This window comes from Leptodactylus fuscus, chromosome 7, assembly GCF_031893055.1.
Source record: "Leptodactylus fuscus isolate aLepFus1 chromosome 7, aLepFus1.hap2, whole genome shotgun sequence".
In the NCBI taxonomy this organism is placed as follows: domain Eukaryota; kingdom Metazoa; phylum Chordata; class Amphibia; order Anura; family Leptodactylidae; genus Leptodactylus; species Leptodactylus fuscus.
This window is the reverse complement of record NC_134271.1, coordinates 145,619,322-145,643,858: the sequence shown is the minus strand read 5'-3', so window position 1 is coordinate 145,643,858 and position 24,537 is coordinate 145,619,322. Positions and strand designations below refer to the sequence as shown.

The 24,537-nt window shown below is 47.8% G+C and overlaps 1 protein-coding gene across 1 annotated transcript in view; it reads left to right on the top strand.

The window, feature by feature from the left end:
• LOC142214623 (Fc receptor-like protein 5) overlaps nucleotides 1–24,537 on the top strand; it is a 384,847-nt gene that overhangs the window by 99,952 nt on the left and 260,358 nt on the right. The window contains exons 5-6 of the mRNA XM_075283561.1: nucleotides 23,155–23,439; nucleotides 23,570–23,824. Of these exons, the coding sequence (XP_075139662.1) occupies nucleotides 23,155–23,439; nucleotides 23,570–23,824 (540 nt within the window). The remainder of the gene's footprint in view (nucleotides 1–23,154; nucleotides 23,440–23,569; nucleotides 23,825–24,537) is intronic.

The window sequence follows — 24,537 nt, the reverse complement described above, 5'->3', positions numbered from 1 at the left end:
TGCCATTTTCTGACTGGGAATTCAAAGAATATATTGGGCCTACATATACCCTCAATTCTTGCTACTGCCATATAGTGCCAGTTGCTGAGTGGAAATTCCCCAAATAATTTGGGGATACATTCACCCTACATCTCAGGCTCTTGCCATATTCACCCAGGTTGTCAGTGCTGCACCAGCTCGTTCCCAGACAGCTCAGCCCAAAAAACCCATTACCTATATGGAGGATTTTGACAATGAAGACAACATGTTCTAAATCTAATCTGTCTGCACCTTCTCCTGAATTAAAATGAAGGCAGCTATTAACTTTCAAATAGCACTGCACAAAGGAAGATCTTATCAGCTTGTCTCATGACATGCTACTAAAAAGTGTCATTTGTGTATCTTAATGTAAATATAGTTGTATAAGCTTGTTGGGTTTTAGGCACTGCCAAGTTATTTATTACCACCCGCTCCCTTATAATGATGACGCCAAAGTCACTGTGGGTGTTCAGAGCTCACAGCTTTTGTTGATATTTGTCTTGCTCTCTGTCGGTACCAGCTGTCTTTTTGGCTACTGTAAAGTTATGTTGACTTTATTAACAGCTATAGAAGCTTTAGCCAGGTTGTGACGGTGTGTAACCCCAACAACACTAAGTGGGATACACATTAATAGTCAGTCTATGTACGCTAAATGCATCACTTAAGTAATTTTTTGTTCCTCTCCCCTAATATAAGAAAGGAACAGACATTAGACCTAGACCGTGGTTCGAGGCTTGTAAAAATCCAGTATTTGTTCTCCATGATGTGAAGTATGCGTTAGACTCTTGAAAAGCAACCCAACATGAAGTCAGCCATGTATGCCAGTGTGTTACTTGGCATGCCTTTGCTGGCCCCAACTGTAAGGGTCACTCTCCATTTCCTCCATTTTCCACTCCCCTTTACACCATTTGTGGTGAAGCAATGGGATGCACTGAAGTGCACCCTCTAGCCTCGTGTGGGACAGGGACATCAGATGCCACTCCATCCCCCTCATCTTCCTCTGCCAGCCAACAGTGCGAAGATGAGGAGTGTGCTCTGAATGTTTTCTGCCTAGCAGAGGCTAGTTCTCACTTATGAAAATGGCCCCACTTTGACCTGTATATCAGGCACAATGGTGTAGGTTTCAAAGAAACATGGCACCAACAAGTTGAAAACATGGGTCATGTGTGGACCGTGTTTGAGTCTGGCAAGCGCCAGATCTGCTACCAGGTTCCAGCCATTATCACAGGCGCAAAAATGCCAGGCCCCAGGTGTAGCAGGGAAAAAAACATTGCCATCTCAGCCAGGATGGCATCCCTGACTTCGGAGGCACTGTGCTGTCTGTCCCCCAAGCTGATGAGCTTCAGCACGTCCTGCTGACATCTCCCCACGCTAGTGTTACAGCATTTGCCGCTAGTAGCTGGGGTGGAGGTTGCAGCGTAGTAGGGTTTCAGTCTACTCCTGCCATGAATTTTGGCCTGGGAGAGGAGATAGGCCACCCCAGTTTGCACCCGGGGACCAGACTCCACCACATTCACCCTGCCTGTCATTAAAGATAAGCACTGCAGCATCCCTGACCACAGGCGCTTGTCCATGTGTCGGTGGTCAAGTGGACCTTGCAGCAAAGCGCAGAGCTCTGGACCCGACTGATGTTATGGGACACATGCAGGTGCAAGGCAGGGACAGCACACCAAGAGAAGTAGTAACGGCTAGGCCCAGCATAGGGAGGTGCCCCAGCTGCCATCTGCTGACGGAAGGCCTGGGTATCCAGAAGCATAAACAAACACCAACATCTCCAGGGCCAGCAGTTTATCGATGAGTCCATTAAAGGCTTGGTGGAATCTGATGTGTTTCTCAGAACGCAGAACACCTCTTCTGAGATCACAAAGGAAGTTGGCAAGAGATGTGCAGTGCAGAAAAAAAGATGAGAAAATAAGTGTAGGCTGTAGAGCACAGAGGGATCGGAGAGGACAGAGCTGGTGTCGGCCAGGTATTCCCCCAACATGCGCCTATACTTGTCCCTCCTGGTGCCCCTGAGTGGCAGTAATTTGTCCAGGGGGGCCATTAACGTGTTCCAGACCTAGGAATAAGTCTTCCAACAGGGTAGAGTTTTGCATGCCTTTGCTTCTACCCACTGTTTTTGCTGCTTAGCTTCCCTCCACATCTACACTGCTTTCGCCCCTAAACATCACCCCAGTTTATGCCTCTGCTTCTACCCTGTTTTTTTGTTGAATTAGCTTCCTTCCACATCTACACTGCTTTCGCCCCTAAACATCACCCCAATTTATGCCTCTGCTTCTACCCTGTTTTTTTGTTGAATTAGCTTCCCTCCACATCTACACTGCTTTCGCCCCTAAACATCACCCCAGTTTATGCCTTTGCTTCTACCCAGGTTTTTTGTTGATTTAGCTTCCCTCCACATCTACACTGCTTTAGCCCCTAGACATCACCCCTGTCCATGTGGGGTCAGTGGCCTCTTCATCCACCAACTCCTCTTCCAATTGCGCACTGTCGCCTTACTGCAAACCGCACATGACTACAGCTTTCCCTGATGGCAACTGTGTCTCATCATCCTCACTGAGGTCCAGAAACGTCAGTGGCGGGTCCACAACCACAAAATTGGAAGGAAATGGCAGATGCTGCAGTATTTCTAACACCTGTTCCTGGTGCTCGGGCCTGGTCTGTGTTGTACCCTGCACCCTGCTGAACGCAGCTGCCATATCCGGAGTTGTGATGAGCGCATGCTAATGTTTCGTGTCCACTGCAATGGATGGGATAGGATTTCACATAAGTCTGCCACCCATGGCCACTCATGGTTAAGCAACTGAGGGAGCTGACTTTGACGAATCCTAGGGTTTTGCAGTTGGAACTCCATCAAAGGTCTGTGCTTCTCACACACTCTGCTCAAGAGATGATATGTTTAGTTCCAGCAGTGTGGAGACGTCGCACAACAGCCGTTGTTCGGGCAGATACCGGCCTTGTAGGAGTGCATAGAGGCTAGCGGCGGCAACTATAGACTTTCAAAACTATCCGCACAAGCGCCACACTTTCACCAGTAGCTCAGGAACATTGGGGTACTTTTTTAAAAAGATTAGCAGCAATGAGTTAAAAACGTGGCCCAGGCACGGAACATGTTGCGGGCTGCCAAGCTACAGAGCCGATCCCAGGATACGGCCATTATCACACATGACAACATGCCTGGGCCCAGGTGCAGTGGCAAAAACCACATTGCCGTCTCATCGAGGATGGCATGACTCACTTTGTAGGCAGTGTGCTGTCTGGCCCCCAAGCTGATGAGCTTCAGCACGGCCTGCTGACGTCTCCCCACACCAGTGTTGCAGCGTTTCCAGCTCGTAGCTGGGGTCCACTTAACAGCGGAGGAGGAGGGTGGTGTTTCAGCCCTCCTCCCAGGAATGTTGTGTGGGGAGACAAGTCAGTCCACCACATTTAGCGACGCAGTCCCCGCCTCAAGTACATTCAACCACTGTGCCAAGATTGAAAGGCAGCGTCCCTGTCCGCATGCACTTCTCCATACGTAGCTGGTCAGGTGGAACTCTGTGCAAAGCGTTGAACTTAGGGACCGCCTCATGTTTGGTGAAAAGTGCTGGTGTGGACGGCACAGTGCGGTGGCGCAGTAGACACTCTGCCCAAAAAGGGAAGAGTGTCCACAAGCCGGGACGCCAACATCTCCTGGGCCAGAAGTTTTAAGATGAGGCCGTTAAAGCCTTGGGCATGTGGGTGGGTTGCGCTGTACTTTAGCCTGAAATGAAAGGACTGGGAGATGGGGAGTTGCTGGGAAGAGGTGCATGATGACGCTGGCAAAAGGAGAAGTGGCAGGAAAAGGGGAGGATGAGGGTGAACTCCCCAAAGTGTCAGAGTTAGATTTGGAGGTGACCAGGATGGTGGTCTGGACTGCAGCGCCAGCACTGTCAATGGTGGGAGAGGCAGTGGCCGCCAGGCCAAACGACGATTATCCTGCGATTGCTCTCACCCACTGAGCCCAGGGCTTGCCTTCCAAATGATAGTACACCCAAGAGGTGGTGAGGTTGCTCTCTGCAGATCTCCAACTCATGTTAGACTTGCAAAGGGAGCAAACTGCACTAAATTTGTCATGTAACTGACATGTATATGATGGGTCTATCCATTGTCTGTTCATCAGTGATGATGCCACCGGCTGCACTGTAGATCCTTTCAGATAGCACGCTGGCAGCAGGGAAGGACCTCCAAAGCGAACAGTGCAAGTTCCAGCCACAAATCACACTTGGAGACCCAATGAGTGTAGGGCGCAGGGGGATGGGAGAGGACAGAGCTGGGGTCGGCCAGGTTGTCCTGCAACATTCACCTATACTTGTCCCTCCTGGTGACACTAAGCCCCTCAGTGGCGGTAGTTTGCCCAGGTGGTACCATTAACGTGTCCCATACCTAGGGAAAATTCTTGAAACAGGGTAGAGTTTTGCATCTTTGCCCTTGCTGCCTCTGGACATCCCTTTGCCTCTAGCCACCTTTTCCCTTGCTTAGCTTGCCTCCACATCCACACTGCTTTTGTCCCTAGACATCACCCCAGCCCATGCCTCAGCTTGTATCCCCATTTTTTGCTGCTTAGCTTCCCTCAAAATCAACAATGCTTTCACCCCTAAACATCACCCCAGTTTATGCCTGTGTTTTTACCCATTTTTTTTTTTTGATTTAGCTTCCTTCCACATGCACACTGCTTTTGTCCATAGACATCACCCCAGTCCATGCCTCTGCTTGTACCCCCAGTTGTTGCTGCTTAGCTTGCCTCTACATCCACACTGCTTTTGCCCCTAAACATCACCCCTATCTCTGTCTCTAGCCATAACTCTGCCACCCCTGGAAACTCATGGTGCAGAAACTGAGGGAGCTGACTTTGAGGAACCCTTGGGTTTTGTAGATGGAACGCCATCAAAGGTCTCTGCTGCTCACACACCCTGCTCAACATACGGTATCTAGGGTTTGAGCGTGTGGTGACCTCGCACAACAGTAGGTGCTTCAGGCAGATGTAGGCCTTGCTGGAGTGTATTGCGGCTAGCTCCAGGTACTGTAGACTTGGGAAAATGGGTGTCCAAGTGCCGCACTTTCACCCTTAGCTCCGCTAATTTGGGGTATGATTTTAAAAATCGTTGTACCTCTACATTGAACACGCAGGCCAGGCATGGAACGTGTTGGAGGCTGGCAAGCTCCAGAGCCCTCCAACAAGACAAAAAAGCCTGGCCCCAGGGGCAGCGGGGATAAACAAATTGCCATCTCATCCAGGATGGCATTCCTGACCTCAGAGGCAGTGTGCTGTTCGTCCCCCAAGCTGATGAGCTTCAGCACGGCCTGCTGACGTCTCCCCACGCGAGTGTTTTAGCTTTTGCCGCTAGTACCTGGGGTGGAGGTAGGCGCAAATATGCCAGGCCCCAGGTGTAGCAGGAAAAAAAAAAAAAGCCATCTCAGCCAGGATGGCATCCCTGACCTCGGAGGCACTGTGCTGTCTGTCCCCCAAGCTGATGAGCTTCAGCACGGCCTGCTGACGTCTCCCCACGCGAGTGTTTTAGCTTTTGCCGCTAGTACCTGGGGTGGAGGTAGGCGCAAATATGCCAGGCCCCAGGTGTAGCAGGAAAAAAAAAAAAGCCATCTCAGCCAGGATGGCATCCCTGACCTCGGAGGCACTGTGCTGTCTGTCCCCCAAGCTGATGAGCTTTAGCACGGCCTGCTGATGTCTCCCCACGCCAGTGTTTTAGCGTTTGCCGCTAGTAGCTGGGGTGGAGGTTGAAGCGTAGTAGGTTTTCAGTCTACTGCCATGAATTTTGGCCTGTGAGAGGAGATAGGGTACCCCAGTTTGCACCCCGGGACCAGATTCCACCACATTCACCCTGTCTGTCCTTAAAGATAAGCAGCATCCCTGACCACAGGCGCTTGTCCATGTGTCGGTGGTCAAGTGGACCTTGCAGCAAAGCGCGGAACTAAGGGCCCACCTGATGTTGAGTGACACGTGCTGGTGCAAGGCGGGGACGCCACACCGGGAGAAGTTGTGATAGCTAGGGATGGCATAGCGAGGTGCCGCAGTTGCCATCAGGTCCAGGAAGGCGGGAGTTTCAACAAGCCGGAACGCCAACATCTCCTGGGCAAGCAGTTTAGCGATGTTGGCGTTCAAGGCTTGCGCGGGTGGGTGGTTAGCGGAGTATTTCTGCTGGCGCTCCAATGTCTGAGAGATGGTGGGTTGTTGTAAAGAAGCGCCTGATGGTTCCTTTGATGGTGCAGGAGAAGGAGATAAAACAGGAACAGGGGAGGATGAGGGAGAAGTCAATAAAGTGGCGGAGGCAGATGAAGTGATGTCCTGGCTCGTCCTCTGGAGTGCATCGCCAGCACTGTGAGCAGAGGCAGTGGCATGAACGGCGGGCGACGTTTGTCCTGCCGTTGCTGCCTGCCACTGATTCCAGTGCTTGGATTCCAAATGACGGTGCATTGAAGTGGTGGACAGGTTGCTCTTCTCAGAGCCCCTACTCGATTTTGAGAGGCAAATTGTTCAGACAACACTATATCTGTCCTCGGCGCATTCCATGAAAAAACTCCACACCTTCGAGAAATGTGCCCTCGAGGTGGGAGTTTTTCGGGGCTGGATACAAACTGGAACATCTTGGGAGATTCCAGGTATGGCCTGGCTTCTCCTAAGCTGCTGACCTGTGCCTCTAGCTACCCTTTTTGGTGCTGGACCTGCCTCAACATCCACACTACTTTCCCCGCTTGACATCCACCCTGTCCAGGTGGGGTCAGTGTCCTTGTCGTCCACCACCTCCTCTTCCAACTCCTGTCTCACCTCCTTCTCCTGCACAATGCGCATGTCAACTGGCTGCCCTGACAGCAACTGCATCTCATCATTGTCGATGAGGGTGGGATGCTGGTCATCCGCCACCAAATCGACCGTAGATGGAGGACACTCTAGTGTTTGAGCATCTGGACACAGATACTCGTCTGTTAGGTCCGTGGAATCGCGAAATGGAGGGGCAGGTTGCGGTACAGTCAAAGGAAGGGAGAACAGCTCTGGGGAGCAGGGACAGTTGGGGTTATTGTTCTGGGAAGATTGGGAATTTTAGGAGGAAGGAGGACAAGACTGTTGGGTAAGAGGAGGAGAGGAGGTAGAGGCTGACTGGCTGGTGGACAATGTGCTGTAAGCGTTATCCGACAGCCATTGCAAGACCTGTTCCTGGTTCTCGGGCCTACTAAGGTTTGTACCATTCAGCCTAGTTAATGTGAAACTTTTGTGCAAAGCGCAAGGGCCCGCCTGATGTTAAGGGACATACGCTGGTACAAGGCTCAACTCAACCTAAGGGCCAAAAACACTGCTGGTGCAAGGCTCTACTCATGCCAAGGGCCTCAATCTCTGCTGGTAGCTCAGCTTAAGGTCCTGTAACTTTGTTTGGAAGGGCTCATGTTAAGGGCTTGAAAAGTCAATTTTGGAAGGTCTTACCACATCACACACACACACTCAAAATGACAGTTAAGGGTGAGGGCTTTTGGATTTCCCATTGTCTATTCCATCCGTGGTTGTCATGGGAAACGTGATTTAAAGGGGTGGTTGTTACTGTTTGTTGAGCTTAAATTGGGGTTTGTATCCATCCATTTGGGGAGTAAAGAAGGTTTCCAGGTATTTTCCCACTTTGATAGAGGTTTTGTAGCAGTCTGTAGTAGCCCCTATTCTCTTAACAGTGGTGTTTTGCTGCCATCTACTGGTGTGAAGAAATATAGCCTGGGACTGCACTACTGTGAGAGACAATAATCACCCTGTTCTGTTTGGTAAATGGTGCGGTCCAGAGGAAGTGACGTGAGCAGGAAGCACAGAGCAGCGTGGTGTGGGCCCAGAGTGTGTGCTGTGAGGACCTGTGAGAGGCCATTGCTGCTGTAGGCCATAGTAGAAGGCCTGAAACACTGCAGAGACTGACCAGAGAAAGCGGCAGTGTTGCGGAGATTGTTCTGGAGACTAAAGCCGGACTGTGCCTTGGACTGGGTTCAGACCTTCACCCAAGACAGAAGCAAGACAGAGTCTTCTGAGTTCCTGGACAGGCCTGCATCGAGGGAGCACCATAGAGAGCTGAGAGAGACTGTATAAACCCAGTACCATACAAGTATCTGAGGGACAGCTAGGGCCAGTTTATAGCGTGCGTTATCCTCATACTGTTATATGTAACTTAGTTTCTTTTGTTGATTCCTTCCCATTTTCCATAAGTAAATTGTGTTATATACCTGCCAGTGTGCGTCTGTCTCCTAGTCGCGGATCCTTGTTACCTGCTGGCCCGGACTTACATTTTGGTGTAGTCGGCAGGATTCGTAGCTCAGGAGACATGTCGGACAGGGAAGAGGGAACCTCTGCCGGGTCAAGCTCAGGCATCCGAGCTGATAGTCCCAATGTAGCTGTTTTGCCAGGAAGGAGAATGGTGCCGCGGGGCTCAGTGATGAGCCAAGTGACAAAATTTGATGGATGTAATATGATGGTAGCTGAATGGGCAGATCAGATACGAGGCTTACAGCAGATATATGACATTGCACCAGATGTGATAGTACAGTTAGCCACACTGACGCTGACAGGGGACGCCAAGACGACTGTCAGGCTACAACCAGCTAATGAGAAAAAGACATTTGATGAAGTAGTGACTTTGTTAGAGACCATTTATGGAGAGACAGCATCATTAGGTTCCCTAAAGGTCAGGTTCTTTCAGCGAACCCAGTCAGAAACTGAAACTCTCCCTCAGTATGCCAATGCCCTACAAGAACTACTCAATGAAGTTAGGGAAAAAGGGGGAATCAACGCTATAGCCGACTATGACCGTACTCTCCGAGACCAGTTTGTCATAGGAATACGTGACAAGATCATAGCAGAGGCAATGCAAGATGAGATAAGGAGACGGCCACAATCCACCTTCAGTGACATACGGGTGGAGGCAATTTACCATGCGAATAGTAAAGTGACAGAGCCACAGGTGAGACAGAGTGTCACACTAAGCCAAGGGGCCGAAGCAGCAGCTATAGGAAAAGCCGGAGACCTGGAGTCCATTATTCAGAAACTACAGGTACAAGTAGAATACCTAACAAAGCGCTGCGAAGATTATGCACAGCAGGCGAATGAGAGCCTATGAAGGAGGAAGAGTGAATAAAGTACCTGAAAGTGGAGTGTCAGGGGCCTACCGAGGGGGCCCAGAACAGGACCGAAAACGTTGGGTCTACTGAGGGGGCCCAGAGAGACGACCACCTCGGCGAGAGATCCAGTGCTGGGTGTGTGGAAGACTGGGACATGTCGCTGCAAAATGCCCAGACAAGTTCCCAAGACAGCCGCCTTTAAACTAGAAGGTTCCAGCGCAGCGGGGCATGCGTTGGAAGAGAACAAAAGAGTGAAGGAAGTTAAGAGCCCTGATGATACACTGATTGCAGCAAGCCCGGTGTTGCAGGTCAAGATGAATGATGTCCTCGTTACTGGAATGATAGATACGGGATCACAGGTTACCACTATGGGAAGAGAATGTTATGAACGGTATTTTCAACAGTCTGCCCAGTATGACCCTGAGATGTTTGTGAGTGTGGTGGCAGCCAACAACCTACCTGTCCCAGTATGCGGAGTAGTCTGGATGAACGTGAACATATGCGGCCGAGACTTAGGCAGAAGAGGTATTATCGTAGTCCAGGAGGGCTATGATAAACAGATCCCCGTAATTTTAGGGATGAATATACTGAAGGACATGGACCACCTGCTGTTTGCTAGAGATGGGCATAATTATTGGAGAGAAGCTACTGCTCACCAACCCACTCGGGCTGCCTTACAGCGATTAATAAGGATGTGTGGACTGCAGAGAGCCACCGGTGGAGAACAGCCCGTGGGCTGTATTACTGTTCCTCATCACACCAAGGTAACACTACCAGCTGAAAGAGAGACTATTATATTGCTACCACTGGGCACCACCCGGAAATTAGAAGGCCTCTCTGTCATGATTGACCCATTATCTAACCAGAACGGGTGCACTAATGTGCTGGTGGCTCGCTCCTTGTCTGTGGTAACCCAGGGGAGAGTGTTGGTGCGATGTGTCAATACCCATAACCAGAGTTTAGATCTGACTCCAAGTAGCCTCCTTGCCAAGGTCTATGCTGCCCCAGCTGAAATACGAAAGGCGACACCTTTAGAACTGACCCCGTCCGGGAAGGGGGAATGGTCAGTGACCTTGTCCAGAGAAGCAGAAGGGCTCATTGTCTCCCATGAAGAAGGGCGGTTGCTGCGGGAAAGGATGAAGTTAAACCTTTCTCGATATACCACTGATCAAGTCAGAAAGGTAGACCAGTTGCTAGGAGAACACGAGGCCTCATTTGCACGACATGAGAATGACTTTGGCTGTGCACAGGGAATCTATCACAAAATACCCACTGGAGATGCGGCTCCCATCAGAGAGAGATATCGGCAGATACCACCCCAACAGTACCAAGAAGTGAAAGATCTGCTGAATTCAATGCTGGAGAATGGAGTTGTTAGAGAGAGTCAAAGCCCTTGGGCTGCACCAGTGGTGTTAGTCAAAAAGAAGGACGGATCTTTAAGGTTCTGCATGGATTATCGTAGACTGAACTCCTGCACGGTACGTGACTCTTACCCACTCCCCCGTATTGAAGAATCGCTTACGGCCTTAGGCAAGGCCCGTTACTTCTCGTCCCTGGATTTAGCAAGCGGCTACTGGCAGGTCCCCATGAGTGAGAAGGACAAAGGGAAGACGGCTTTCATCCTCCCAATGGGTCTATATGAGTTCAACCGCATGCCTTTTGGTCTGACCAATGCCCCGGGTACATTCCAATGGCTCATGGAGAAATGTCTGGGCGATTTCAATTTCGAATTCACTCTGATTTACCTCGATGACATCATTGTCTACTCCGCTACATTCGAAGATCATCTTCAGAAGCTGGGGCAGGTTTTTAGGAGACTGAGAGAGCACGGTTTGAAGTTGAAGCCCAGTAAGTGTCGCCTGTTACAGGAAGAAATTGAATATTTGGGACATCGAATATCAGGACGTGGAGTACAGCCATCCAGTGAGAAGATTGCGGCTGTGCGAGACTGGCCCACTCCTACCACCCTACAAGAGGTCCGTGACTTCTTAGGGCTTGCTGGATATTACAGGCGATTTGTGAAAGACTTTGTGCACAAAGCTGAACCACTGAATGCGCTATTGAGGAATACCGCTAGGGGTCCGAAGGCTCAATGCGTGCCATGGGGTATCGAACAAGAGAGAGCATTTCAAACTCTGAAAGATGCCTTGACCAACCCTCCAATTCTGGCATATGCTGATTACCATCTACCCTTTCAGCTTTATACAGACGCCAGCCAATATGGTCTTGGGGCAGTACGCTCCCAAATCCAGAATGGCGAAGAAAGAGTGATTGCATATGGCAGCTGTTCATTATGAGACTCTGAAAGAAACCCTGCTAATTACAGCTCCTTCCGCTTGGAGTTATTAGCCCTTGTGTGGGCAATGACTGAGACGTTTGTGGGGTACCTCACCGGGGCATAAGTACAAGTGTTGACGGATAACAATCCACTGGCACATTTGGATAAGGCGAAGCTAGGTGCCCTGGAGCAACGGTGGATGGCCCGACTTTCTAAGTACCGCTACAGTGTGAAATATTGCTCCAAAAATGAGAATCAGAATGCCGATGCATTGTCCCGAGTCACTACCCAACCACCGGTCGGGGACATAGATCAAGAATTAGAATCAACAGAAGTACCTGATTTCACCCAGTTTTCCCAGAAGGTGGTAACTGCTCGACAGAGCGAAATACTGGGAACTCAAGTAGCTCCCTTCCTGGGCCCATCCCACCAAGAATGGATTGGGCTCCAGCAACATGATCCAAGCCTGGCACTGCTATGCCGTTGTGTTAAAAAGGGGTGCATGTTAGGAGTATTTAGGTTCATTGCTTTCTATTTTTTTTTTTTTTTTTACGGCTGAGTGTACTGTTATGTCAGTCCAGGTAGCTGCAACGGGGCTAAGGAACAGCAGTAGGGAATCTTGCCCTGCACTACTCCCACTAGCTATCCCGGTCCCTGCCTCACGGGTGTGGGTCGGCTGTACTCAGGCTAAGCCTGACCCCGACGGCTCCTCTCTCACTGAAACCGTAGGCCTAGATGGAAGTGGGAGAAGGAATGCCCTATAAGATCTCTAGGGACTGGAGACTAAAGGGGGTCACCCCTAACGCAGAAGGGAAGCTGCTACTGACAGGGACGGACAAGGGTGTGCACTGACTAACAACACAAGCAGCACACAGGAAAAATGTGGGAACGGACTCCCCTACACCAATATGGGAAGGTACCTAACACTAGGAAACAAACACAGGGAAACTGAGTAGAAATCAAAGGATAAGGTAATTCACTCACACAGTCAATTATACACAGAGGTAGGATTGGTGAACACAGAAGGGAAAACTCACACACCAACTAGTTAACCCAATCCTCCCAAAAACCGACCACAGAACTTTCGATATCTCAGATAACCTCCTGCTAAGGCCTAGCACTGAAAAGAGACACTCAGCACAGAACCATGGGAGGCATGGGTTTAAATACAGCGTAGAGACCACTCCTCCCAGGTGCAAATGGGAGGACAGACTAATCAACCAGGAGATAAAGCTGCCTACCAGCAGTGCGGGCGTGCAAGTCAGAAGGTGTGCACCAATACCCACGACAGGACAACCCCGCAGCGCCAGGATGCCACCCCAGACACCGCACAGCCAAAAACTCCCCAGGTAAAAAAAATAGAAAGCAATGAACCTAAATACTCCTAACAGTGCAAGCCTACTATTGACGAAAGAGACCAGCTGTCACCCGAAGTATTAGCGGTACTGGGGCAGTGGAACCGATTGGAGATGAGAGACGGGATCCTACGACGACGTGTATACTTGCCAACTGAGATTGACGCATGTTATCAAATTGTAGTGACTACTGACCTAGCCCGTCCACTAGCCGCCGAGGTACATCGTAGGAATGGCCACTTTGGAGCTGAGAAGACCTTTAGGTGGCTCCAACGATTGATCTTCTGTCCGAGTCTCCGCTTCATTGTTGAAGAAGTGTGTCGTGATTGCAGAGCATGCGAAATCAGCAAAGCAGTTGAACAGAGGGCTCCAACACAGACCATAGTGACGAAAGAGCCACTTGAAGTATTGATGATTGACTATGTCGCCGTGGGATATTCTGCAAGTGGGCATCAGTATTGCTTAGTTATGGTAGATCACTTTACCAAATTTGCTGTAGCCGTTGCAACAAAGGACCAGACTGCTGAGTCGGCTGCTGAGGCCCTGTGTCACCACTTCATATGAGTGTACGGCTGCCCTCAACGCATTCACTCTGACCAAGGCGCCTGTTTCGAGGGGCGAGTCATGCAAGAGGTGCAAAGTATTTATGGAATGAAAAAGTCACGCCCCACCCCATACCATCCACAGGGGAACAGGGCATGTGAACAATTTAACCGCACATTACTTCAGATGATCCGCACCTTGGAAGCCGACAAGAAGCGACAATGGCCGCAGTACCTGCCCGAATTGCTGTGGGCCTATAATAATCAAGTCCACTCTGTTACAGAGTACACCCCATATGTTCTCTTCTTTGGGCGATCCGAAAAAGGTGTGGGAGACCTCAACCTCGAAGACACCGATGAATTTCCTTATCGAGGCCTGCCCACTTGGATTCAGGCTCACCGTCAGAGATTAGAGACTGTCCATCGGATAGTATGTGAGAGACTACAAGAGCAAGTTCACCCTAATCATCGGCCGGTGCAGGACACCCCTCTTAAAGTTGGCGACTTAGTCTTGGTACGAGTAAAGAAGCCACTAGGGAAATTGGACAGTAGGTGGGAACCTGACCCTTACTGCATTGTGGCCCACCCTCATGTTGATAGTCCCGCTTACCAAGTCCAAAATACCCTGACCAAGCAGACGCGGACGCTACACCGTGACATGTTACGCCCATGTCAGTCTCAGAGGCCAGTTCAGGACGACAGAGAGGAAGTGACTATGACACACCCCTCCACAAGTGAGCCCTGGTTGTGGGATGACGATGATGATAACGGGGGTGTTGTGGAAGCTGTGACCACCCCGACAGTAACTGGGCCTGCAACAGTAGTGACACCCCCGACTGCCATACCTGTCCGTCCCAATGAGAGACTGACCTCTACACTTGCTGACGATATGACAAGCTTGCGACGGACTAGTCGCTCCACAGCGGGTGTACCGCCAGTGCGCTATGCCCAGAATGAGTTCGTTTGGCCAGTGGCCCATCGTTACATCACAACATTGCGATTTCAGAAATGTGTTGATGGGGCTGTTGTTGTCAGGGACTGCCAACATTCGACTGGGGGTGTGTGTAGCAGTCAGTAGTAGCCCCTATTCTCTTAACAGTGGTGTTTTGCTGCCATCTACTGGTGTGAAGAAATATAGCCTGGGACTGCACTACTGTGAGAGGCAATAATCACCCTGTTCTGTTTGGTAAATGGTGCGGTCCAGAGGAAGTGACGTGAGCAGGAAGCACAGAGCAGCGTGGTGTGGGCCCAGAGTGTGTGCTGTGAGGACCTGTGAGAGGCCATTGCTGCTGTAGGCCATAGTAGAAGGCCTGAAACACTGCAGAGACTGACTGGAGGAAACGGCAGTGTTGTGGAGATTGTTCTGGAGACTAAAGCCGGACTGTGCCTTGGACTGGGATCAGACCTTCACCCAAGACAGAAGCAAGACAGAGTCTGCTGAGTTCCTGGACAGGCCTGCATCGAGGGAGCACCACAGAGAGCTGAGAGACTGTATAAACCCGGTACCGTACAAGTATCTCAGGGACAGCTAGGGCCAGTTTATAGCGTGCGTTATCCTCATATTGTTATATGTAACTTAGTTTTTTTTTTGTTAATTCCTTCCCATTTACCATAAGTAAATTGTGTTATATACCTGCCAGTGTGCGTCTGTCTCCTAGTCGTGGATCCTTGTTACCTGCTGGCCCGGACTTACATTTTTTTGGAATGTGTAAAGTGTGTAGTTGTTAGGCTGTGATGTTGGGGTAATAGAGGGTCTTTGGTGTGTTAGATGCCCCCAGACATGCTTCCCCTGCTGTCCCAGTGTCATTCCAGGGTGTTGGTATCATTTCCTGGGGTGTCATAGTGGACTTGGTGACCCTCCAGAGACGGATTTGGGTTTCCCCCTTAACGAGTATATGTTCCCCATAGACTATAATGGGGTTCGAAACCCGTTCGAACACTCGTACAGTGAGCAGCTGTTCGAATCGGATTTCGAACCTCGAACATTTTAGTGTTCGCTCATCTCTAGAAATGAATAACGAACATTGAATATTTTACTGTTTACTCATCGCTAGTAGTTATTAGAGATAAGTCTATTGGGTTCTAGTAATAATCTATTAGTTATACATTTACTCTAAAGGTGATCCTAACCTGTAATATCCCCCAATGTAGAAATGTACCAGGACTATATTATATCTGATAACTCTTCTTCTATTCTGTTTATAGGGCTGGTTCTCATACAAGAAGGTAAGTGACCAGGAGAGATGGGCAAACCTTTCAGGATTCATTTAATTTCAGGTTCACGTTGCTCAGATCCAAGATTTGTTTTGGAACAAACAAGTTTGTTACGATCCAAACCTTAAATTGGCTTAAAACATAGTGTAGAATACTGTCAGGGCTCCTAGGAACCTATCTATAAAACATAGTGTAGAATACTGTCAGGGCTCCTAGGAACCTATCTATAAAACATAGTGTAGAACACTGTCAGGGCTCCTAGGAACCTATCTATAAAACAGTGTAGAATACTGTCAGGGCTCCTAGGAACCTATCTATAAAACATAGTGTAGAATACTCTTAGGGCTCCTAGGAACCTATCTATAAAACATAGTGTAGAATACTGTCAGGACTCCTAGGAACCTAATCTATCCAATTTCTAGATCTCCAAGTGAAGCTCAGCTGAAATTATATCAAAAGGAAAGTGACATTGTCAGAGCCCAGAGTATAATAGATGGAGGCTCAGAAGAGGTGTTAAAAATAAAGAGTATTTATACTCACCTTCACTTACCATTTCTAGGCCTTCTCTTAGCATCCAATGCTCTCTCTCTACCTCCTCAGTGACCTCATGCACCTGGGGTCATCAATCAGGCTGGTGATTGAGTCTGGAAAATAACATGGGTATGGAGAGTGCCATGATTACATGAATCTTGGCCCGGACTCCATCTTCTATGAGTAAGAGACATTTCACTTACAGCCAGTCCTTGGTGCAGGGGCCCCACAAAAAACAAATTGTATTAAGATAAGATAAGATAATCCTTTATGGATTATGGATACTAATATGTATTGAGTAACTGTTATAATGACGTTGCTCATAGAATTGACTACTTTTATCCTATAAACTTGTTTATCCTATTACTTGTATACTGTTATATATACTGTGCATATTAAATGGGATGTATCTTACATTAGACAATTTGTTATTTAATAATCTGTGCTATGTCCTCATCGGGGCTGAGTATTTTGCTATTTTACTAGTTGTAATAATTTTTCTTTTAGGTATTTAATAAATAAATTGAATTATCTTTTTATCCAATGGATTTGGCCTTTATGTCCTTAACTCCCAACATGTGTTTATATACTGGTTGGGGAGAAATAAGCATCATATACATTAGCTATGAGACCACATATTATTTTTTGGTTGTGTATCTGTAAGGTAAGTGTCTACAATCCCCCTGTATGATCCATGATGTCTTATAGGAGCCGCCATCAGACCTGCGGTGACCTTCACTCCAGACTACAAGAAGATCTTTACATCAGAGCAGATAACAATGACCTGTGATGTGGGATCTACTATAGGAGAGGGGATGGATTATATATGGTACAGAGACAGCGAGGAAGTATACAATGGGAAATCCTATATAATACAATATGCCGAAACATCACACAGTGGATATTACCAATGTCAGACCAGACCTGGAGAAATAAGTGACCCCGCTAGACTGGAGGTTAGTCATGGTGAGTAAATCTACCAGATCATAAATATACAGACAAGGTAACAAGTTGTATCACACACAGACTGATAAGAGATCATATATGTCTCCTCATCTTATATCATTGTATATTACAGGTGATGTCATCCTGCAGACCCCTCTATATGTCTATGAAGGAGATGACATATATATAAGATGTCACCACTATCCTGGATACCAAGGAGGACGGACAATATTTTACAAAGATAACAGAGACATTACAGACTGGTCAGATAATGTGTTATATTATATTAGAGATGTAACCAGGACGACTGCTGGGACATACGGATGTGTAAAAGAAGTCTATTATAATGGAAGATATAACCTACATGTAGATGAAGTTTCTGTATCTGTACAAGGTAAGTCCAGGATCATTTCTATAGGAATTATTTGTAGGATTTGTACAATATCTTTGGAGCCACTTTGTCTCCTGAAGTCTCATCTACAATTATTGATGGGTGAGGTCGGGTCCAGATGTGGGAAATTTGTGATGGATTTTCTGCTAATTCATACATTGTAGTATATTGTGTGATTATAGTCTGTACATTATGTTCTATATGTTACAGATTGTTTCCATAGTTTTGGTGCAGATTTCTCTATTTACAATGTAGAGGATGAAATACACATCAGAACAGTATATATATACTAGCAGGAGGACCCGGCTTTGCACGGGTATATTACATTTTATGTTTGTGTAGTGGCCCCATAAGAATTGTCCAATTTTGCACTGGTGTATTTTGTATGTGGTTTGTGTGTATGTCCATAAGCGTAATGTGATTATGTGTATCTCATTTTGGATGTCAGTGAAAAACCTGTGATCAGTTGTTATGGATACCTGGAGTAAAGCTGTATCTAATCCTTCCCCATGTAGTACTGTGTGTAGACGTGCGTATCTAATCCTACGGCATGTGGTACTGTGTGCAGACTTGCATATCTTATGCTCTGGTGTGTGGAACTGTGTGCAGATGCGTGTATCCAATCCTTTGGCATGTGGTACTGTGTTCAGACGCATGTATACAATCCCCCCGTTTGTGGTACTGTGTGCTGACGCATGTATCTAATCCTTCGGCACATGGAACCGTGTGCAGACGCACGTATCTAATCCTTCAGTGTGTGGAACTGTGTGCAGAAGCGCATATTTAATCCTCTGGTGTGTGGGACTGTGTGCAGACGCATAAATCTAATCCTCTGGCGTGTGATACTGTGTGCTGATTTGTGTATCTAATCCTCTGATGCGTGTATCTCAGTTTGGATATCAGTGTTGTATTGTGCATGTGGAGTGACCGTGTGTATTGCAGTTGGAATATGAATGAAAGTCTTGCAGGTTTGTATTGGCTAAGGGGGGGGGGGGGGGGCATTGTGTTTGGAATGCTGTATCTCAGCAACGGTACGTCCGAGCGAGTTGGAGTCTCATCTTAAACCTTCCCGGATACCTGAAGTATCTCTGTACCAAATTTGGTGAAGATCGGTCCAGTCGTTTGGTTTGCATTAGAGAACAGACAGACGGACAGACAGGCAGAAATTCATTTTTATAATATAGAGAGATAAATGGAGCAGCGAATCTCATGTGTGACTCTATTCACACAGCGGAATGGGAACAGGCTTTTTGGAACTGGTGGGAATCCCAATGGTTGGTTCCTCAGCGATCAGCGAGTTATGTCCTGTCCTGTGGTTACATCATTACTAGTTATCATGGCAGAGCTCATATAGTCACATCTCTCTATATTATAAAAATGAATTCTTGTGTGTGTGTGTTCCAGCCTGTAAACCTTAGTTGCCCTAGCTAGTAATCTTCCCTGAGTCAGCAATGTCACTATTAGTCAGGCAGCATGCTGCCATGTATGTTGTGTGATAGGACTCAGTGGCTTTAGCTAGCATACCTTCTCAGTCTGGGGTCACTGGAAGTGGGCTTGGCAGTAGTTGCCTTGGTGGTTGGGTGGAACAGCATCACACTGGGTTTAGTTGGTCTCTAGCTAGTCCAGGAGTGCTGGCTAGCCAGTTAGTTTATTTGGGCGGCTGCTCTGATTGCACAGGTCTCTGTGAATTGTTAACAGAGCACACCTGGTCCTTTAATTTAGCTGGCAGTGACATCAACTATCAGACAGTGTTCACACTAGGTGTTGGCAGTTCAGAAGCCCAGAGGGCTCCGCAGGGTTTTCATTTGTTTAGTTTTTTTTTTTTTTTAATAAACCCTGCTGACCATAACACATACACACAAACCACATACAAAATACATGAGTGCAAAATTGGACAATTCTTATGGGGCCACTACACAAACATAAAATGTAATATACCCGTGTATAGCCGGGTCCTCCTGCTAGTCTCCCTATCTTATAAAAATGTATTCTTGTCTGTCTGTCTGTCTGTCTGTCTGTCTGTCTGTACTCTAATGCGAACCAAACGACTGGACCGATCTTCACCAAATTTGGTACAGACATACTTCAGGTATCCGGGAAGGTTTAAGACAAGACTCCAACTCGCTCGGACGTACCGTTGCTGAGATACAGCATTCCAAATACAGTGCCCCCCCCCCTTAGCCAATACAAACCTGCAAGTCTTTCACTCATATTCCAACTGCAATACACACGGTCACTCCACATGCACAATACAACCCTGATATCCAAACTGAGATACACGCATCAGAGGATTAGATACACAGATCAGCACACAGTATCACATGCCAGAGGATTAGATACACGGGTCTGCACACAGTCCCACACACCAGAGGATTAAATACGCATTTCTGCACACAGTTCCACACACTGAAGAATTTGATACGTGCATTTGCACACGGTTTCACATGCCAAAGGATTAGATACAGGCGTCTACACACAGTTCCACACTCCAGAGGATTAGATACGTGCGTCTGCACACATTTGTACACGCCATAGGATTAGATACACGCGTCTGCACACAGTTCCACATTCCAGAGGATTAGATATGCCCGTCCGCACACAGTTCCACATTCCAGAGGATTAGATACACGCATCTGCACACAGTTGTACATGCCACAGGATTAGATACACGCGTCTGCACACAGTACCACATGCAGTAGGATTAGATACGCGCGTCTACACATAGCTCCACACGCCAAAGGATTAGATATGCACGTCTGCACACAGTACCACACGGGGGAGGATTAGATACGCGCGTCTACACACAGTACCACATGCCATAGGATTAGATACGCGCATCTGCACACAGAACCACACGCCGTAGGATTAGATACGCGCCTCTTCACACAATACCATACAGGGGAGGATTAGATACATGTGTCTTCACATAGTTGTACACGCCATAGGATTAGATACACGGGTCTGCACACAGTCCCACACACCAGAGGATTAAATACGCACTTCTGCACACAGTACCACATGCCATAGGATTAGATACGTGCGCCTGCACATGGTTCCACATGCCGAAGCATTAGATACAGGCGTCTACACACAGTTCCACACTCCAGAGGATTAGATACACAGATCAGCACACAGTATCACACGCCAGAGGATTAGATACACGGGTCTCCACACAGTCCCACACACCAGAGGTTTAAAATCGCATTTCTGCACACAGTTCCACACACTGAAGGATTTGATACACGCGTCTGCACACGGTTCCACATGCCGAAGGATTAGATACAGGCGTCTACACACAGTTCCACACTCCAGAGCATTAGATACGTGCGTCTGCACACATTTGTACACGCCATAGGATTAGATACACGCGTCTGCACAGAGTACCACATGCCGTAGGATTAGATACGCGCGTCTACACACAGTACCACATGCCGTAGGATTAGATACACGCGTCTACACACAGTTCCACATTCCATAGGATTAGATACGCGCGTCTGCACACCGTTGTACACGCCATAGGATTAGATACACGCGTCTGCAGACAGTACCATATGCAGTAGGATTAGATACGCGCGTCTACACATAGTTCCACACGCCAAAGGATTAGATACACGCCTCTGCACACAGTACCACACTTTGGAGGATTAGATACGTGTCTCTGCACACAGTACCACAAGCCAGAGAATTAGATACACGTCTCAGCACACAGTATCACACAGGGGAGGATTAGATACGCGTGTTTACACACAGTACCACACGGGGGAGGATTAGATACGCGCGTCTACACACAGTTCACATGCCATAGGATTAGATATGCGCATCTGCACACAGTACCACATGCCGGGGGATTGGATACACGCCTCTACACACAGTTCCACACGCCGTAGGATTAGATACGCGCCTCTTCACACAATACCACACAGGGGAGGATTAGATACACGTGTCTTCACACAGTTGTACACGCCATAGGATTAGATACACGCGTCTGCACACAGTACCACATGCCGTAGGATTAGATACGTGCGTCTACACACAGTACCACATGCCTTAGGATTAGATACACGCGTCTACACACAGTACCACATGCCGTAGGATTAGATACGCGCGTCTACACACAGTACCACATGCTGTAGGATTAGATACACGTGTCTACACACAGTTCCACACGCCATAGGATTAGATACGCGCCTCTTCACACAATTCCACACGCCGTAGGATTAGATACGCACAGTACCACACGGGGGAGGATTAAATACGTGCGTCTGCACACAGTACCACACGCCAGAGGATAAGATAAGCGCGTCTGCACACAGTACCAAATTTCGTAGGATTAGATACGCACGTCTGCACACAGTACCACATGCCGTAGGATTAGATACCCACGTCTACACACAGTTCCACATGCCGTAGGATTAGATACGCGCCTTTTCACACAATACCACACAGGGGAGGATTAGATACGTGCATCTGCACACAGTACCACATGCCAGAGTATTATATACGTGCATCTGCACACGGTACCGCACGCCAGAGTCATGCACACAGTTTCACTTACTGGAGGATTAGATACGCGCCTCTTCACACAATACCACACGGGGAGGATTAGATATGTGCATCTGCACACAGTACCACACCAACAAGGATTGGATACTTGCATCTAAACACAGTACTACACGGGGAAGGATTAGATACAGCTTTACTCCAGGTATCCATAACAACTGATCACAGGTTTTTCACTGACATCCAAAATGAGATACACATAATCACATGACGCTTATGGACATACACACAAACCACATACAAAATACACCAGTGCAAAATTGGACAATTCTTATGGGGCCACTACACAAACATAAAATGTAATATACCCGTGTATAGCCGGGTCCTCCCTCTAGTATTTTATAGATCTGCCACAGATAACTGAGCTCTGTACTTGGCAATCTCCAGCAGTCTGATAGAGAATGAATGGAGCGGCAGCATGTATGTTCTCATTGCACTCATCTCTAGTAGAGATGAGCGAACAGCATTCAATCGAATTGATATTTGATCGAATATCAGGTCATTCGAGGTATTCGATTTCAATCAAATACCACGCGGCAAATGCACTAAAAATGTGTATCCCCTCCCTGGTGCTATTTTTGAACCAATAACGGTGCAGGGGAAGTGGTACGACAACATAGGCATCGAAAAAAAAATCGGAAAAAGTAATTGGCTGTCTAAATCAGGTGACCTCCACTTTATACGAATGGTGGATTTCAGATCCGAGCCATATGAGACTGTGAACTATGTGACTGAGACAGGGATAGATGTACTGGCAGGGACAGCAGGGGACGCATGCCTGGGGGCATCTAACATGCCTAAGTACCTGTATTGTGCCACTATCTCATCGGGATCCCTGTCAGTTTGCAATATGCGGGAGCTGACTTTTTCCCATAGGAATGCATTGACCAGCGTTGATTGGCCGAATGCCATATAGAGTACAGCATTTGGCCAATCAACACTGGTTCGTCTGTGAGGAGGCGGAGTCTAAGATCGGTCCACAGCAGTCTCCACAGTCTCTCAGATGTAGCAGTGTTCAGCGCACAGCTCTGCTACACCCTCAGTGACAAATATAATAAAAATGTTACCAGTATTTGTAGAGAATATCTGATCATTTTCAGAGCATGTCTTATTTTTATACTGTATACTGATATGTGGTCACCATGTTGTGCAATGTCTTCTAATAAATCCCCCCAGTAATATATTATCACTTTTCTCCTTTTCTAGATCTGTTCACGACCCCAACACTATCAGTGACCCCACAACCAGTTATTACTACAGATAAGATGGCCCTGACATGTCAGACAAGTCTCCCTCCTCCTCCCAGACACAATACACAACTGCGGATTGCTTTCTACAGAGAAGGAGGGATTGTTCAGGGATTTGGTGTCAGTGATACCTATGAAGTCTACAATGTCCAGCTGGAGGATTCTGGGAAATATTCATGTGAGGTGGAAACTACAGATGGCAGAGTAAGGAAGAGAAGTGCAGAGACAATAATCCAGATAGGAGGTGAGTATAGACAATGGTCGTGTCTTCTACATGGGAGAACTTCTTACTTTATCTGGAACATGAATGGATGTACTTTTGGTGTAAATCACTATAAATAATACTTTCTCCCATCTATACCTTCCATTATTAGAGATCTTCTCACATCCAATCATTACTGTGACCAACAATGTAGTGACTGAAGGAGATCCCATGACCCTGACATGTAACACGACTCTTAGTCCATACAGACCGACCACAAGACTGGAGTTTGCTTTCTATAGAGATGGACGGAAGGTTCAGGATTCTTCTCCATCTAATAAATATGAGGTTCAGTCTGCTCAGCTGGAGGATTCTGGGAATTACACATGTCAAGTAAGAACCTCAATCAGCTCTACAATGAGGATCAGTGATGGGTACAACATACGGGTACAAGGTAGGTAATCCAAATGGTAAAATATAGAGATGAGCGAACACTAAAATGTTCGAGGTTCGAAATTCGATTCGAACAGCCGCTCACTGTTCGTGTGTTCGAATGGGTTTCGAACCCCATTATAGTCTATGGGGAACATAAACTCGTTAAGGGGGAAACCCAAATTCGTGTCTGGAGGGTCACCAAGTCCACTATGACACCCCAGGAAATGATACCAACACCCTGGAATGACACTGGGACAGCAGGGGAAGCATGTCTGGGGGCATAAAAGTCACTTTATTTCATGGAAATCCCTGTCAGTTTGCGATTTTCGCAAGCTAACTTTTCCCCATAGAAATGCATTGGCCAGTGCTGATTGGCCAGAGTACGGAACTCGACCAATCAGCGCTGGCTCTGCTGGAGGAGGTGGAGTCTAAGATCGCTCCACACCAGTCTCCATTCAGGTCCGACCTTAGACTCCGCCTCCTCCGGCAGAGCCAGCGCTGATTGGCCGAAGGCTGACCAATGCATTCCTATGCGAATGCAGAGACTTAGCAGTGCTGAGTCAGTTTTGCTCAACTACACATCTGATGCACACTCGGCTCTGCTATATCAGATGGGCTGACCGGCACATGGTGTAGTTGAGCAGAACTGGCTCAGCACTGCTAAGTCTCTGCATTCGAATAGGAATGCATTGGCCAGCCTTCGGC